This window comes from Bolinopsis microptera, chromosome 4 (assembly GCF_026151205.1).
Source record: "Bolinopsis microptera isolate Bmic1 chromosome 4, MBARI_Bmic_1.0, whole genome shotgun sequence".
NCBI lineage: Eukaryota > Metazoa > Ctenophora > Tentaculata > Lobata > Bolinopsidae > Bolinopsis > Bolinopsis microptera.
The window spans coordinates 2,838,516-2,857,498 of record NC_087075.1 but is presented as its reverse complement, the minus strand read 5'-3'; the positions used below and the strand labels follow the sequence as shown (position 1 = coordinate 2,857,498).

General features: G+C 35.4%; 1 protein-coding gene across 1 annotated transcript; it reads right to left on the bottom strand.

Moving 5' to 3' along the window:
* Positions 1 to 304: 304 nt before the first annotated feature.
* Positions 305 to 13,383, bottom strand: LOC134813859 (homeodomain-interacting protein kinase 2-like). Its single transcript, XM_063821742.1, has 15 exons — positions 13,211 to 13,383; positions 12,203 to 12,305; positions 10,941 to 11,021; positions 10,452 to 10,544; positions 8,452 to 8,643; positions 7,848 to 8,029; positions 6,353 to 6,476; positions 5,754 to 5,920; positions 5,544 to 5,636; positions 4,773 to 4,920; positions 4,307 to 4,387; positions 4,098 to 4,148; positions 3,542 to 3,618; positions 3,147 to 3,265; positions 305 to 2,978 (listed from the first exon to the last, which is right to left on the bottom strand). The coding sequence occupies exons 1-15, from the start codon at positions 13,267 to 13,269 to the stop codon at positions 2,758 to 2,760; spliced, it is 1,791 nt and encodes a 596-aa protein (XP_063677812.1). The 5' UTR covers positions 13,270 to 13,383; the 3' UTR covers positions 305 to 2,757.
* Between the last annotated feature and the right edge of the window lie 5,600 nt (positions 13,384 to 18,983).

Below are 18,983 nucleotides of genomic sequence, written 5' to 3'. Positions count from 1 at the left end.
ACGCGAATAATATTGGCGAACAATATGACATTGTTCAATCTTATTATGTCAAGCAGCAGAATTGGCAAAAAATTAACGTTTTTATTGGTGATTGAGAAAAGTCAATTATCTCGGCCCGTTCTGCTATCTTTAATTAGAGTTTGAAGATGTAATCTACCAAGCTCTGCAAATAAAGACAGGTTGACTGAAATTATCCATTTTCTAGCAATTTGTACACACTTCCCGACTAATTTATATGTTAACATCGTATTATTCATTGTTGTCAATTAAATGTCATTATACTAAAAAAATAAAACACAAAGCCTCTCATGTAAAATGCACTGAAGAAATTAATTCGGTTCGTATTTTATCTAATAAATATGTGAAGAATCTACTACCTGACGTAATACCGACCTCAAGACCCGGACATTCATCCCGGACGTTCTCCTTTAGTTCTCTCTCTCTAGTTCTCTCAATACAAGGCCCGGTTATCACTTTGCAATATCAAAATATATTGGTAATAACCAAGCGAATACATATCGTACATACCTTCATAATAGTGGTGGCTTGGAAGCAGAATAAGTTTTAATAATATAATAGGATGAGATTTGAGTGGAAATCAACGGAAATTTAAAAAATTTAAATAAGTTAAATACTGTGTTCAAGTTTGTTTTTATTGTGTTCCGTTGGTTTCTACCCTGAATATCCATCCGATCCCACTTGTATATATTTCAACATTCTTTAATCTTTACTACACTTATCATATTATTACGTATGTGTTCCTTTATTGATTAGTCGAAAGGTTGGTTAAAAAGTTAGTTTACAAAACGATACCATGTCTTGGTCAATTATTATAAGCTTAGAATTCTCATTTAACTCTGAAGATTTGCTTTTTAAGCAATAATAATAGAGACAGAATCTTATATTGACCGATTATGGTTAAACCGTCTTTCTAACCAACCTTTCAATCAACCTACAAAGATACATATTCGTGACATTGCACTTCAATATCATTTTAATATAATTCAGACACAAACGTTAAACATCAGTGACATAAGGGGCTGCGTATTCCGCACACAGCTTGGGTAATATCTGTGAGCATGTTCGCTAAATAATTGTGATAGGAACTTGAGCTGGTGGGGGTTTCGTGAATTTGTCGAAAAAAATGTATTGATCACACCACCTTTATATTGAATGTGGGAGATATTTCAAAAGTAACGACAGCTTTAGCCATAATTCGCAAAATCTGGCGATACAATAAATATAGATTATAAACAGAGCTGGTATTTAGAAAAGTATCTGCAGATTAGGATGTTTACAGGATGTAACATACAGTTTTAAAAGCTTACATCTCTTAAATGGGCTTATAGTAACTGTGTGTGGGGAGGCAATGTCAGTCTGTTGTGAATCAGCTCTCGCCAAAGTGCGAGCAACCAATCAGAAAAGGTAGGTGGTGCCACGTGCCAAACTGGCAAGGCCCCCTCACACGTTACCAAGTACGGGACTCACTTTCTTACATACAAAATGTGGATCCGTCTTTTAATGTACTATCGGTGGAATGTTATATTATACATTTGGTAAAATGTTGAATGTATACCATGTAGAATTGAACATGGTAATAGCCGATAGCTCCCTTTCTCATTAATATAATAATAACATGCTCTTCCATGCACCGACAAATATAACACATCAAATTGAGAATAACAAATCTAAGTTTTGGACCCATTCAGCCATGATTTTAACATGACTTATACAGTTGAATCTGGCACTTGTGGCATATCAAAAGCAATGGTTCCATATAATCAATGCCTTTTTAACAACAGAACTTTAAACACGGGTATTTAAGTGTAGAGATTCAAATCTTGAGCACGTGGTAATACTAGATCACTGCAGAACGATCTTGAGAACAAGTTTTACTTGATGCCTTCAGTACGGCACATTCTACAATGCCATCTCGGGTATTGCGGTGAAATAATTATAACGATATTCTTTCCGCTACTTTGAAAAATTCCAATTTAACAGTGGGATCTTAATTGAAATGAATCTTCGCTATAACATTTAAGATTTCCTGCCGATAAAAATATAAAATGTGGTAGAAAATAGTGTTCTAAATCGATAAAAGTTCATCGTCCTCGAACCTCTAGCTTTGAGATCAAAAACCTTAAATGCGTATAATAGTATAACGCGCGTAGGTTTAAGTTTGTTACATATCCGTGTTGTACTAAGATTAATGCCACAATATTACAATATCACTTTAAAGCATGCACATGTTTTCACATATTATAAAGTTTACAATATAAATTAAGAGTGATGCAATCCATTTCGAAAACTTAGGCTAAACAGTGAAAATAGTTTTAAGATAGCAACTAATTGTCCTCAAAATGGATAGCAGCATTTCCAAATCATTTAATCGCATTCTATAGCAACTAAAACACTCTCTTTTTGGTTGCTATAGCAACTGAAAACTATCTATAAGTTGCTCTATACACCATATCATATATTATCCCAACAAAATCCCTGGTTCCCTGAAAAAGCAACAATTACAAGTTTCTAAGATTGATCCGGCCTGAGTCTACAAGTGCCATCGAGGATTACATGTTCTATTATTTCTGAAATAATGACAACATCGCTACTACTACAAAACCAGATCACATTATCTATGTATTGAAAGTTTCCTAAACTTTGCAACATAACCATGACCAAGAGGCAAGACGGTCCCTGACAATTGCATGATGCAATGCGCACGGTTTTTAGCACGTGCTTCTTTTGCACGGGTAGCTACAAGTATCTGTTGGTAAGCACATTGGTAAGACCAGTGAGAGTAAGGGTGTTAGGCAGGGAGACAGGGTTCATCACCGGGTTCATGAAGTGGGAGCTCAGGTCGAGGGAAGGTGCGGAGTGCTGAGTGCTTTGTTTCAGCGCATTGCGCAACAGCTGCGCTTTGTACAGGTGCTCTTGAAGCAGGTGCTCGCTTGCTACTGGTCTTGTGATCGGCGAATCTTGGGGTTTTCAGCGTTAGTATGCTTTAAAATGTACAGTTTCAATAGGAACAATTCCTATACAGTTCTCGCACTTTCCTAACACTGAGAGAACCAATTATAGGTCTGTCAGCTCAAATTGACTCATAAAGTTGTATTTTTATCTGAAGAGAAAAATCAACAAGCTACCAGGTATGACGATAGGATGAGATTTAGTTCCATATTCAGGTTGTTGCCAGTCAGCTGAGGCAGGACTCCAGTCCGGTGTGGGGTATATCCCCGGCTGCCGATCAGACAGAGTTTGCAAGCTGTGAGGATTGTGTTGATATTGACATGTGGGTATTAATGGTATGTAACATGTGCTTTATATTTAATAATGTTGAAAACCTTCTTTTCAGCGCCCGACTTTGAAGAGTGTAAAGGAGGTTTCTAAGAAGTAGATATAATTCTCAAATCACAAGATAATCAACACGCAATCTGCACTTCTGCGTGACTAATTGTTTACTTTAACAGACGATTACACCAGTGCAGCTAACGTTGATATAAAGAACACTCATGTGTGTGAGTAGGAAATGCCGACTCACTTGTCACTGATGAAGTACTGTAGACTAGTTGACGGACCACTGTGTAAACTCCAATTTAAATCGTGTTGCTGTTGAGCCTGTAATAATAACAATAAGGGTTACGAGTTTCTACAACTATTTATAGTGTTGTCATAAAACACGCATGTCTGGCGCGCACTTGAGCCGCGCTTCCTACACAATGGTGAAAAAGTACATTTAGCATTATAAACGCCTGAAAGTTTGCTAGTACTTTAGCAACTGTGCGGATGTGTCCCACGAGATTGACAATCCAAATGCGCGTTACGGCGCGGTCCGTTTCGCGCCCAAATTTATTGACGTCAATCTGAGATCACATGTTCACAATATTTAACAGATTTAATGGTATGTGATATTTTGACGGTTCCGTTACACAAACCAGCCATTTTTCTACGAATTACGCCACAATTTCTGAAGAGAACAGCAGTTAACAACAGAAACACACTGTATTTATTCTGCAACCTCACCCGAATTCTGTAGAACGTTTAAATGTTGAGAATACAATAACGGCAAGGCAAGGGGCCGGAAATTATTTACATACCTTTAATTGTTGGTGAATGTGCTCTCGTTGCTGAACTTGCTGATTCAATGCCTAGTAATATTAACAGGGTCAACATACCGTCTCTTCAGGTTACACAACAAAACGTAGTAGAAAGAAATCGCACAAAACTCAGTATAAAGTAACAACACATTTGACATTACATCAAGATCAGAAATAACCCAAATAACCCAGGAATGCTGTACAAATACCTGCAAGTACTTGATCTGCTGCTGCTGGGCTAGCAGCATTCTATTGACTGGTTTCTCCCGGCGGCAGGCTCGTTGCATGACCTGAACAGGATCGCGTTAATAAAATACCCGGAAATGCTCTTCCTTGAGATGGTTCTGCAGAAGCGACAGCGTGACATTGGAGAAGTCATATTATATCATATGATAAGGGAAATGAGTACATATTGAGCGACAGACATACATCCGTACAGGCTGACACCTAACGTTTGATCACAAAACATTTACAAAGAGAAAAAAAACAAAGTATGTTATGTATTATGTAAGTACTAAGTACGAGTACAAAGCAACATTAAGTAAAAAGTGTGTACAAAAGAAGTAAGAATTAATTTAAGTAGAAAGCAGTGTGGGTATAAAGTAATTACACAGTGAACACAGAGAAATCAACTACAAATTCCACAAAATCAGAAACAAAAAGAGAAAGACAAACCTCGATTCCCTGACGGACTCGTTTACATTGCACGTAATCTTGCAGGTGGTTCATTGTCACAAACTCGTGGGTTTTACACCAGTTGGGGGCACATCGGAGATTGGGGTCTAGACACAGCATCTGTCGTAACAGCTCCACAAACTGATACCTGGACAAGTAATTAGGGTAATCATTTTAATTAGGATAATCATTTTAATTAGGATAATCATTTTGATAAGGATAATCATTTTGATTAGGATAATCATTTTGATTAGGATAATCATAATTGTTATCGAAGGAATTTAAATAGATGCAGGTCAAAATTGAACTTGACCATCGACAAAGATACACAATTACTTTGAACTAGAATTTGAATTTATGAACTCCAGAGTAATTTAACCAAAAGTCCGATGATAAGTTAGGTCCTGACTCTCTCTTACGTACTTTATAATCTACATGGCCACTTAATTAGGCCCCAACATGGTTAAGTCAAAACCAAAAGTTCAGCAATGCAAGTTATATGTGCAAGTTATCCTTACACATATAACTTGCATTGCTGAACTTTTGTTTCAGTGCAGCTGCACTAAAACACTCAAATTTCATCCAACAAACTTTCCATACATTAAATTTCCGGTACGACATTGTCCGAATTAAACCGGATTAATAAATCCTGTTAATACTTGATTTTAGTTTTACCATTAACTAAATACCCTCATCCATTTCCTAGATTTTGTTAAAATAACCCTAAATATACAGTTAATAATGTTAACTTTAAAGTATCACTGTATTTACCTGTCCAGTTCTTCAATAAACTTGTCCTGATCTGTTACAGCGTCCGTAGCGTTGAATAACATGAGATCCTGCAACCGCTTGAATTTATACTTCCTGAAGTGTAGGACATGTCACAAAATATAGGCAAAAATGTTCAATGAAGAAAATAAAGGAGTTAAAGAAAGCATCTTAGTTTCGTACCACATTTAGTAAAGGGTCTAAATAACAAACCTTGACTCTTTAGGTCGGGTCCCAGTTTCAAGAGAATACTCCTCATCACTCTTTAGCCTCCAATTAGGAGAGAAACTGTTCGGGGGAACAAAATACTGTCGTGACTTCTTACCAACATCCAGCATTTCTTTTGGGGGGAGACCTTCAGTGGACGTGATGAAACGAATCTGAGAAGAATGTTTTGTTATATTTGTGGGATAATAAGTTATTCCAAGAACATACGGCAAAATGAAAAGCAACCCTTTCACCGCTATTACATATGTTATAATATACCGAACTGTAGGATGAATTTAGCCATGAATTATCATCTGTACGAGGTCTCATGACCTATTTCAATTCTCCGGAATCGTTAGATCCTCACGTACATATTTGCAAACAATGAATAATAATAGATACTAGAATTCGGACAATTTAAATTAAACGATCACAAACGGAATAATAAGCAAACTTCCGGAATCCTTAATCAAAGTTTGCCCATTATTCCGTGAACGTTATTATTTGATTTCTCTTTAAATTATAATTTAACGGGGCCGGGGGGGGGGGGGGGGGGGGGGGTCTTCGTCAAAAGTCCACTTTTCAGCTGACAAGTTTCTACACACCTGATCGAATTCACAGCCACCAGGATAAATAGGGCAACCAAGAAACAGTTCAGCTATAACACATCCCAACGACCAGATATCAATCTTCTCGGAGAAGGGAACTCCTAGGATGACCTCAGGTGCTCTGAAATGAGACGTCATTAAAACAGTGTAATTAACAGTGTAATTAACAGTGTAATTAACAGTGTAATTAACAGTGTAATTAACAGTGTAATTAACAGTGTAATTAACAGTGTAATTAACAGTGTAATTAACAGTGTAATTAACAGTGTAATTAACAGTGTAATTAACAGTGTAATTAACAGTGTAATTAACAGTGTAATTAACAGTGTAATTAACAGTGTAATTATAAAAGATAATTGTTAACGAGTGGGACGACTGTTGCTAGAAGTATGAGGGTTTTAGATTTAAGAACAATGATTGCCTCCTTATATTATGTTCATAAATTAATAAACAAATGTATTTTAGTTAAATTTTATAGAGCACTTCATCGATACATATTCATAACATTTTAAATAGCACGAATAGAGTAAATATAAGATCTAATTGTAGAAGCAATCAATTCAGCGTGGCGGTGAATGTTTATTGTTCCAACGATTTGCTGATCCAATAAAAGCTACAAAATTGAATTTCTGTTGTTTATAACCTATTGACATCAATTACATGAAAATCATTGACAAGAAGATCATCAACAATGCATGATCGTTTCAACATTTTTTACAAAAAATAACATGCATTTTTTCGAATTATAATATATCACAAAGTGTGACTATATGCATCTTATTTCGTGCAAGTGACCTACATAAATAAAAGATGTTGTGCGAAACAATTAAAAAATTCATCATGATATTATCATTGCATGTGTGGCAAGAGAGGGTTAGTGCAAGCCAAACAAGATAAAATTCTGGTACTTTTTTATGGTAACACTTTATGGACTAAACTCTATTATAAAAGGTACTCGGATTTACAAGCTTAAAAAACGAGATGAAATAAACCTTAGTTTGCAATAATTGAATCCAAAATTATTGCTACGGCTGCGGCCTTAATTGTTCAACAAACAGTAAAGTTTGATGAGGTTACAATAAAAGTAACAATAAAATTTAAAGCTAGGAACGAGATTCCAGATCGTTTTGTTTAATTGGACTTTGATTAAGCTGTTTTAAGTACGAAAGTTGCTGTTCGATCACAAATTAAAAATCATCGCATTCATATCTGTAATAGAGTCATCAATCGATCAAATATTAAATTAATTATAGTTTAATTATAGATATTAAGATATGTAACCAAATATTCAATTAATTATAGTTTAATTATAGATATTAAGATATGTAACCAAATATTCAATTAATTATAGTTTAATTATAGATATTAAGATATGTAACCAAATATTCAATTAATTATAGTTTAATTATAGAAATTAAGATATGTAACTAAATATTCAATTAATTATAGTTAAATTATAGATATTAAGATATGTAACTAAATATTCAATTACCTGTAGTATCTGCTCTGAAGGTACGTATTATCCAGGGCCCTGCTAGTATAAGTAGCACTCCCAAAGTCAATCAACTTTACTCTAAAGGGCTCCAAGTTAGCGTTCACCAACATTATGTTCTCAGGTTTTATATCAGCGTGGATAACGTCGAGTTCAGCCAGTTTTATCAGGGCAGTCAACACCTGGGAGGTTATCACGTGATTATCACGTGGTCTAATTATGTGAAATATGTAATTATGTTGAATATTTCAAGCATGTATTAATTGTATTTAAATAGAGTTTTGTTAAAGTAACGTGATGATGAAGATTGCAGTGCTCGTGATTTAGTTACAAGCAAAATATCAAAGAAGTTAAAGTAAGGACAGCAGCCAGCTTAGGGCAACATTTAGATGCACAATTTGCCATTTTAAGCTTTTTTTCATAGCATACGAATTATTAGATAAGTTAAAGTGAGGAAAACTTTATTAGAATCAAACCAAACAACACTTAGCCGGATCCTAATAAGAACGCAATGATATGTAAACCTATGATAAACCACAATCAATGTTGTTACTAATGTTGTTACTAATGTTGTTAATGTTTTTGTTAATGTTGTTACTCTTACCTGCTGTAAAATGGGTCTGATATGGTTAAGGGGCATGGGCGAGAACTCGTTCATCTTGAGGTAATCAAACAGGTTCTTCTCCAGAATCTCAAACACAAGGCACGTGTGGTTATGGTGTTTAAAACATTCCAGCGCTTTCACAAAATTGTGCTTGTCCGACGATTCGCTGCTCAGGTGGGTGAGAATCTGAATCTGAAGTTATTTAATAACGTTAATTGCGTAATGACCACTGACATAATTACATAATTACATAATTACAACGTTAACTTAATAACACGATTAATCACTCTACAGTTCAGGTAATAAAGGTGAAGTAATATCTATATTGGGAAGAGTGGTACGTGTCTACTCGCTATTTGTTTAACATTACCTACACGTTAGACGCTTTAAAATCAGATACGGATATATTATTACATGCACATAATTCTATTGATTCATATCTCGTGTGATTCTGAATAACTGGTTGAGTTTAGAATATCATGTAAAACAGGAGTGTAGACTTATATATAATATCTACACGAAAAAATTATACGTTACAAATCACTGCCTTTAACACGTGCTGCTTCACTAGTCAGAATTTGACATTTTATACAAATTACAAAGTGTTTTGTTATCTTATTTCAGAAATGTTCCGGAAACTCAAGATCAACTGAGTTGTATAAAATAACGGAGACAAAAAAGTTGGTAGAAAACCGATATAAGGCGTGTTAAACGTAACATGTAAGGTTAGCCATTTTAAACAAGCATGCACATGAATGTAGAGCTTTGGGAAGTTAATTGAGCGTGTTACACAGCACATGTAACACCTCACATGCTGTGTAACACGTTACATGCTGTGTAACACGTTACATGCTGTGTAACACGTTACATGTGCTGTGTAACACGTTACATGCTGTGTAACACGTTACATGCTGTGTAACACGTTACATGCTGTGTAACACGTTACATGCTGTGTAACACGTTACATGCTGTGTAACACCTTACATGTGCTATGTAACACCTTACATGTGCTGTGTAACACGTTACATGCTGTGTAACACCTTACATGCTGTGTAACACCTTACATGTGCTGTGTAACACGTTGCATGCTGTGTAACACGTTACATAAGCTGTGTAACACGTTACATATGCTGTGTAACACCTCACATGCTGTGTAACGCCTATCGTGTGCTGTGTAACACGTTACATGTGCTGTGCAACACCTCACATGCTGTGTAACACCTCACATGCTGTGTAACACCTTACATGCTGTGTAACACGTTACATGTGCTGTGTAACACGTTACATGTGCTGTGTAACACCTTACATGCTGTGTAACACCTTACATGTGCTGTGTAACACGTTACATGCTGTGTAACACCTTACATTAATTAGGCTCCTGTAGCAGAACAGTCTAGTTATAAACGGATAGAGCCTTATTAGGGAACATAAGTAAAGTACTTTACGCTCATGGTTTATCAATTTCCCGAAGTTGATTTGTCAGCTGGACTTGAAAAATCATGTCTAAATTTGGACACGAATCAAATATATTGAGAATGTACCATTATCCAAGAACTAAAAGCCCGACACAGCTTCGAGGATTTTAATAGAAACATATTACGGTGGATTTAGAGTTAAGTTCAGCATTAATTTCAAGCCAAGGTTAAGTTTAGGGTTAAGTTTGTGGTAAGGGAGGGTTCCCGCCATTATTTTGTCGGTGAATTGGACCGGGAATTGGACCGAGATGTGTCGGGCTTCTTGGATTGTGCCAAGAATGAATAATGAATATATTATAAAGCCGGAAACACCGAAATCTAATTTTATACACCTCGCATTCAATTTCCTGAACTGAAATTCGTAGTTTAAACATTTAAGATCCTTCACCAACCTAAACATTCCAGGAACAATAACCTTCCATTGATTTCAAATTGGCTAATTAATTGGCTAATTAATTGGCTAATTAATTGACTAATTAATTGGCTAATTAATTGACTAATTAATTGACTGAAAACAATAATTACCTCGACTTGGCCCTGACGAGCATAATGTGGATGATTCTTGAGAATTTTGACAGCAACCAGCTCATTGCTGTCTTTCCGCAGGCACTTTACCACCTGAGGAACATTAAATCAACATTAGCTTTATAGTTATCAGCTATAAATTAGATTATTCAAGGTTTATTACTCGAGATGAAACCTGGTACTTGGGGCTGACGTCGGACGTGACTGGAAATTTATAAAGCTTACATGTGTAAGTTGAGACGAGGATTAAGATGAGGTATGTAACAAACCTTACTTCCACCCCCCTCCCCCCCCCCCCCCCCCCTCATCCCCCTTTAACATACCGTATGTTTGGTTGTTGGGTGGAAGTAACTTATTTTAATAGTAAGTTAATTTAACAGTAACTTAGTGAAACTGTGAGGCATCCCATTACGGGCATTAAAATAATTAGGTGTAAGAAAACTGGCCCAGAAAACTGACGCTGCTTATTTTAAATAGATTTTGACTGACCTGACCGAACGTTCCTCTACCAATAAACTCCAACACTTCGTACACAGCATTGGAGCTTTGCAGTATCTCATTCGGTTTAACCTGACAATAAACTGTGTTATAATTACTTTTACCAGTGAGTAACATATTGCGACTGTTTAAATTACAGTTAAAGTTAAAGTTATCTCCTAATATAGACAGTCATAAGGTTTAGTCATCTAAGCGTGACTGTGGCGGAAACGTTCCCAAAGTTATAAAAACTGTAATAAGGATAATATCAAGTTTAAATTCTTTGTAAGTAACAACTGCCTGATAACCTGACTGGTGTATTTATAGGCTATTAACTTGGACATAGTTAACCGGTTTATTCGTTAACTTCAATCAACCACAAAATCGGGTACCTAAATTACCACACAATTTAACACAGATGTTGGATCATAATTCATAAACCCCATATATAATACACACAAAGTGGTATATGATCAGATAATGAACTCTGGAGTCATAGTTAAGTGATGAATATTAATGTTTTATCAAATTATCAAATTATTAACATCAATATTTTTTGTATAGATAGATATGATCTCTCGTCTGTTAGAGTTGTTCATAATCAGCGATTGCAGGAATGTGTTTTCATAGTGCTTTTGTATTGCAATAACATAACATTGACCAAATACCTCAACAATCCAACTATTATTGTAATATTATCTAACACTACCTACTGACATAGTTTTCTCGAGAAATCTCGACGCGTTTTGTCCGATTGATTTCAAAGAAAACCACCGGCCACAGTCTCCTAGAAAACTACATCAATATACAATATACAATATGTACTACAAGATCACGCCATCCGTGTGACTCGTGTTGACAGTGAAATATAACGTGATCTACAGAACAGTGTGTATTAATTACGCTTTATGAATTGAGACTTGGATGAGCTCACATTTAGCACATGATTCAATTGTCGAATATAAAATATTTTTTAGAAAAACTATTTTAATTGGACATTGCATTATAAATTAATATTCGAATACATTGTGTACAGTTCAATTAAGTATAGTTACACAACTATTTCATGGTTAAGATAATAATTGTGACTAAGTTAGTAATTACAGACATGATCCATATAGCAGGCATATTGTATAAAGTTTTCCAACTCAAGTGTCAATAAATAAACTCTAGAATTAATTCACAAAAGCTAAAAAGGTGCAACTTGTTCTGCAAAAGAATGTACCTGTATTAATAAAATTAATAAAATGAAGAAAAGAGATAAAATTAATAACCTTGTAATCTCCATCCTGTGCAGTGGAGGACTCGTTCAGGCTGGGTAAAGTGCTGTGCTGGGGCGCTACAACAGCATGGGGCTTGGTTCTGCTTCTGATGTTACTGAAATAATATAACTTATATTTTTAAATCTAATATAAGTTCCTGACGATTGCTGTAGTTTAATTGCTATAGTATGAAACTTGAAGTTGAACTTGCCATTTGAACTTTGTTTCATTTGTTCTACAACTTATAACTTAGATAATATACTTATATAACTTGTAATATTTAGGGGGGGGGGGTCCAAGGGGAACTTTGGGGAGTTTTGGGGAACTTTTTTTTGGGGAACTTCAGGAAACCTGGGGGACTTTCCCAAAGTTCCCCAAAAAATTATCAATGAAACAAATAATTTTGGGGAATTTTGGGGAACTTTTTTTTGGGGAACTTCAGAAAGTTCCCCAAAATTCCCCAAAGTTCCCCAAAGTTCCCCAAAAAAATTATAATGCCAAACAAATTATCATGCTGCAAGTATCAACAAGTAAGTTAAGATTATACCTTATAATAACATACATGTTAACATTAATGGGTATTAATGTATATTAGAGAAATTTTGAATAATTTTGAATAATTTTAAATAATTTTGAATAATTTTGGGGAATTTTGGGGAACTTTGGGGAGTTTTGGGGAACTTTTTTTTGGGGAACTTCAGAAATCTTGGGGGACTTTCCCAAAGTTCCCCAAAGTTCCCCTTGGACCCCCCCCCCCCCCCCCTATTTAGATAGCTTAGCTAGATAACTAAGTTTTTACTTAATATTATATATAATTCAATCTGCTGATAAATGTAGATTGAAATTAAGATTCCCAAAAGTATCAAAACTGGAAAATAAATTAATCTGAAATTATGAGCACTTACTTCAATTCAACGGCGATTAAAAGACCGACAATGGATTGAAAACTTACAATCTCCACCACTAAATTAAACTGAACAATTAAATAAATAAAATTAATAAATAACTTAATCTGCTAACCTGACATTGTGATAGGAAAGGGTGGAGCTGGGGAAATTAAATATAGCTGTAGGATACATTTAGCATGTATCATGTTTTGGGTTGATGGGTTTGACTAGATCCATGTTTCACTATGGAGTTCAACCAAATTCCCCAGTTCTCCTCATCACCTGAATGTCATCCTGAAGTTTTTTTCAAAATTATTTCAAAATTCAGATAAAATTATACATTGCAATGTATTACAATTTCATTTCCACAAGACCAAAATATCTTTCTCAAAATTGGTTTATTAGAGAAGTATAAGAGTTAATTGAAAGTGGGTGTATATATATACAGTATAAACCCCTCCAGGTACAAGGATTTCTTCTGCAAGGGATAAGTCATTATCTTTACTATTGTATCAAAGATGCAGTATGAGCACAATCTTGTGTATCAGTTTTGTCCTTTCCAGGCAGGATCAGGACACACATGAACTTGGTCCTTTAAGATCAAAGGTGGTCCGTACATAACTTGGATATCAAGTTATCAAACGATAACCCTGTAGAGTTGTAGCAACAACACTGTTTAAGTTGTTAAATTGCTTCAGGGCCTGGGCAAAATCCTCGAAAATAACTTAAATCCTATCTGTGCAAAAGTTTATGCTGTTTGCACACAAGACCTTTCTCATGGCATTGTTGACTTAACTGTGCAGGCCACACACAGTAATTTACATAAACAATTAAATTGTGCCAGCTGGTTGTGTTTTGAAGTTAAAATATGAATCTTAACTTTTCTTGTGTATTTCTAATTTCTAATTTCTAATGCGCAATGTTAGAGTGATTTAGGCAATTTGTTACTGTAGGTTTTAATCTAGCCAAACAAAAACACAAAATATTTTCAGGGGCCAGCTTCGAATACCGAAGAACTGGCTTGCTTCATTGACTGTGCTAGCATTGTGTGAAGCAAGCCTGCTCAGGCATGTTGGGAAATTTTGTGCAGAGTACTGGAAGAAAATACTCATGTCAAAGGAAACCAGTGTAAATAGATTATGTCTGAATAGCAAACCCCACAAACTAAGACAAGCAAACCACTAACATCAATGCAAATTAAATGCAAAATAAATCTATTTGAAAGTTGAATGGCCAAGCTGTGTCAAAAGCATTTACAATCAGTCATCAGTCATCAGACGGGTTTATACTTTTGCATTTCAACCGCGATAGTAACACTACCCTTTAAGACCTTGTAAGTTGTAACGGTGGATCCACCAATGTGAATCGGACTTCAGAAACATTTATATTAATGTAAAATGTTAGGTCATGGGTGAAGGATGTTGACCTAGCAAAGATTGCTGAGGCTTATTTGTGCTGTAGGAGGTGGACATACATAAAAAGAACAGTCAATGATATAAGTGAAAACTTCAAGCTTTTGGACGCTGCAATAAATGATCAGCCAATTCCTGCACTTGTTGACGGAGTTGTTTTACCACTTGAAAGAGACATTATAGCTCTCCCGGTTATACTTGGAGGACTAAATCAAATCATCAATCATCAAAGACAACCCAGTATGAGTATAAAGTATGAAACATTTGTCTATCAGAAAAAAAAGACCATGTCAATCCTTGATTATACGAATATAAAACAACTGATAGTAGATATCAAGAAAAAATGTCTTGGGGACAGCTCTGAGACTAAATTGTTAAAATTCACTCCCAAAAATCTGAGTTTTTAAACACTTCTGTTTTTAAACTCTTGTCATGTTCTTAGCCAATGAAGGCATTGTTTTACTGACTCTACTTTTATGCAGATGACCTTGCCACGTTATTGCGGCACTGCGGCACTATGTTTGCGGAACTGCAACAAGAGATTACAGATAATTGTGGATGTGCGAGGACTGAAGGTGCATAATTTTGACAGTCGACAAGAGGACGATGTAGAATGTAGATTGTAGATGTAAGAACGTGGGCTGTAATTCTTTTCTGATTGAAATCCGTTTGTCTGTTTTGTTTGCTCCTGATTTATCTTTAGTAAACTTGAATAATGGATGGTTATGATGACTTGTTAGACCTAAAACAGCAGCAGGAAATTTAGAGTTATTCAGCACAGGCCCGCTTCTTTAAGGGACTGAATGAGACCGATTGAGCCCGGTGTAGCAGCTCTCTGTGGCGCAACGGTTTCGCCACTGAAGCAAAGAGGGCGCAGCAGCTCGAAAGAAAGTGCTCACAGAAACCGGGGGAGGAACGGCTGACATCGCCGTAGCTGATGAAGTGCTGATGCTTGTAGACAGCATAATCAAAGGAGCGATGCACCTGGTAGTGAGCTTGATTCGGACTCCTCACTCGGAAGTGTTAAGCCGTAGTACATATGTGAAAACTGGCCACAGGCCTAAATATTACATATCAATCAATTACAATTCATTAATGTTACCAATATTAAAATGTAAAAACTATCCAAAATATCTAAGAAAGTATTCTCTAGCCAAAGGGCACAATATTTAAATCTAAATCTTCAATATTGTCTGGTTTATATCGCAACTTGGGCCCTCTGTCCCCCTTATTGAAATAACTGTTGTCTTTAATACCTCAAAGCGCAAGCGCTTTCTAAGATATGTAACTGAGTCTGAATAACGCTGACCCGTTGAGCCGTAGTACATACATATTAAATTACACTGGATTGAGCTTACACAGTGTAATTTCCTCCAGTCTTTAACGGGTGAAACTCGTAAAATATCTGTTCCATATATTGGACCGTATTTGTTCCATATATTGGACCGTCGACGAGTCCAACTCGGCGCGCGTCCTGGTAGGTTGTAAACCTACAACTCCAGTCTGCGTTGCGCGCCTGTGTAAACGTACGCGGCACAGACTGGAAAAAATTACACTGTGTAAGTTTCACTGTAATGTAATATGTATGTTGTATGTACTACGGCTTTATGGAAATTGACATCATACATAAGGAAGCGCCTTCGTTTCGAAATTCTAAGAACAACAGTGATTTCTTTACCATAAACATATGAATAGAGATTAGTAAAACAAAATTTAGTAAAACAAAATTTTTATTTACCACAAAACAATCAATACATATTTAATATTATTATACATTTACAAATAAATCTAAATTTAAATTCAGTTATATACATGCAATACACAGCCCGCCGCGCAGACAGCCACACATTGCTGAGAGATTCTCAGGTGCAGATGTAAGCGCCGCGCGCGCGAGGTTTGTTATCTTACAATTACATGTCACGATATATTATTAATTATCAAAGAATTTTAGAAGCAACGTAATTATTACATATTGGGAAAATTTCGGTCGTTAACGCAGTACAGGATGTGGACACTGCAATGCTAATAACGGAAAATTCTGAGGCACGAGTTTCATTCAGCTACTTAATTTATATGTGACATGTACTTGTATTAAATTCAGATAAATGTTAGTAATAATCGACGTTAACATTTTGCAATTTACAATTGCACTTAAATCACATCTAGCAAGTTACTAATTCTTTGACTATATATGTTACGTCACTATTATATTTTTTTTTTATTTGAAAATTCAATTAATCATTATATATATAAATCAAGCGTTACATTTCAGCCATGCAAAATTACAATGACATATTTTGATTACTAAATGATAAATGGTACTGCAATATAAGTTGCTTAATGTTTGGCCGGATGACAACTAACGAGAAAAATAAACTTGATTAAATATAATAATTAATTCGGCTGAACCAACACATAGCAAGAGCCACATTAACGTTGGGGCCGTCTACCAAATTTGAATGACAAACATTAACAAGAAATCAAACATATCATAAATAATTATAAGGATTTTGTTCATTACAATTCCGTCACAACTGATAAAGAAATAAGAAAAGGACAAGCAGATAGGAAATTGGACGGACAGAATTGTAAATAAATAAATAAATAAATAAATAAAGTCAATTTTTACAGCACAGCAATATATATCTAAATATCAGATCCTCTGTAATCATAATGTATAAAAAAAGGGAGCTTTTCTCTGTGCTGAAGGATGAATCAAGGCAGATCATGGTTCTGTTAGCAGGCCACCCTAGTTATGGACAATACATATATATAAAATAATTAAATTATAATTTTAAAATTGTGTCAAGATTGAACTAAAACATAACTCAGGGTAAAATAGACGTATTCCCTTCGTCAAATTAACTATTTACAATACTAAACTTAAACGAACTCCGGGTAAAATAAACGTAATCCCTTTGTCAAACTTGCTATTTACAATAAGTTAATAAATTAATACGGTTGAAAATTATTTCATATTCAATAACAATGTAGCATCAATATAATTGATACAAATGAGGAGCATACAGTGAGAATTGCACATAACAGGAGGACTGGAGGTATGGAGCAATAATGATTGACAGTGCACCTTTCCACTGATGTTCCTAATTTCCTGTAATAGCTTAGTAGGCATGGAAATACTTTGATTGCAGGGGATAGATTGGATTCACTTATGTACAGAGATAACTTAACCGAAATAACATAACTGCCTAGATACATTGGCTAGTGTTGGGTGGGATCATGAATTTATCGTAAGAGTTATCCCCTTGGTAATTCTCATCAGTTAGCAACATATTCATAAGAGTTTCTTTGTATAACTTAGAAAATTTCTTAACGTCGTCACACTCTCTAAGGGACTTTGGTAATATGTTCCAGGCCTTAGTTCCTAGATAGTTAAACTCCTTGTGAGATCTTGATTTAGGAGTATAAAGATTGCAGTTTTCTGCCTCACGTGATCCACCAGAAATATACGAGAATTTCCCGATAAAATGCTTTGGACATGTTTCATTGATTATACGGTACATATATGAGCTAAGATGAACCTGTCGTCTCAAATGGAGAGGAAGCCATCTCATATTTTTGTATACATTAACCGACCTCTCTCTGATGTTTACATCTAGGGCTATTTTAGCAACCTTTTTGTACATGATATCTAACTCTCCTAGTCGTTTTTTATATGTTCTTGACCAGATGGTGTCTAAGTAGTCAAAATGTGGCAACATAAGTGCATTAGCAAACATCTTCCTGAACTTAAAAGGGAGAAGTTTTTTTGATCTATACATAGCACCAATTCTTTTGGATATCTTTTTCTTAATGTTATCAATATGTTCATTAAATGTCAATCTGCTGTCAACTATAAGTCCAAGGTACTTATGGGATTGTAACCAACAAAAACAAATTTCTGAGACTCATAAGACTGATGAGCTAATCTGGCCAGACAGTATCGGCAGCCCAGAGGTACTTGATCAGTTTGGCCTTAAAAGTAGAAATCCGCTCTGACTGCCGGATACATACTGGTAGACTATTCCAATTCAGCATAGATCTATGAAAAAAGCTATTTCGGAAGGCATCCGAGCAGGGCACAGTGGTACTCATGTAAGTTGAAGTATCCGACATATCAATTATTTGAGCATTGTGCCTAGTGTATCGGGTGCCCTCTGGACGGCATAGGACTATATATGTAGGGAGCGAAACTGGAATTATGCTATTCACTATTTTATAGAAGGTCATAAGATCGTTATAAATAAACTTCTGTTTAACAGGGAGAATATTTAGTTTCTTTTGCTCTGTAGCAAGTTTATCGTCATTATAACTGGAGTAAGGTTCACCATTGATCCATTTAATAGCCCTCTTTTGGATAGCAACAAACTGTTGAAGATGAGTTGCAGATTGAGGGGACCATATGACAGAACAATGTTCAAATATAGACCTAATTAACGCTAAATAGAACGATCTTTTCTGCCTTTTATCAGTAGTGAAATGACATGTTCTCTT

What these genes read in the sequence shown, in the direction of transcription:
- LOC134813859 (XM_063821742.1), bottom strand. Translation starts at nt 13,269, where the DNA reads ATGTATCCTACAGCTATATTTAATTTCCCCAGCTCCACCCTTTCCTAT. An exon ending in CTTCAGAGCAGATACTACAG is followed by an intron (nt 6,477 to 7,847) that starts GTAATTGAATAT and finishes GTCTCATTTCAG; the next exon opens with AGCACCTGAGGTCATCCTAG. An exon ending in ACCCGACCTAAAGAGTCAAG is followed by an intron (nt 5,637 to 5,753) that starts GTTTGTTATTTA and finishes CCTACACTTCAG; the next exon opens with GAAGTATAAATTCAAGCGGT.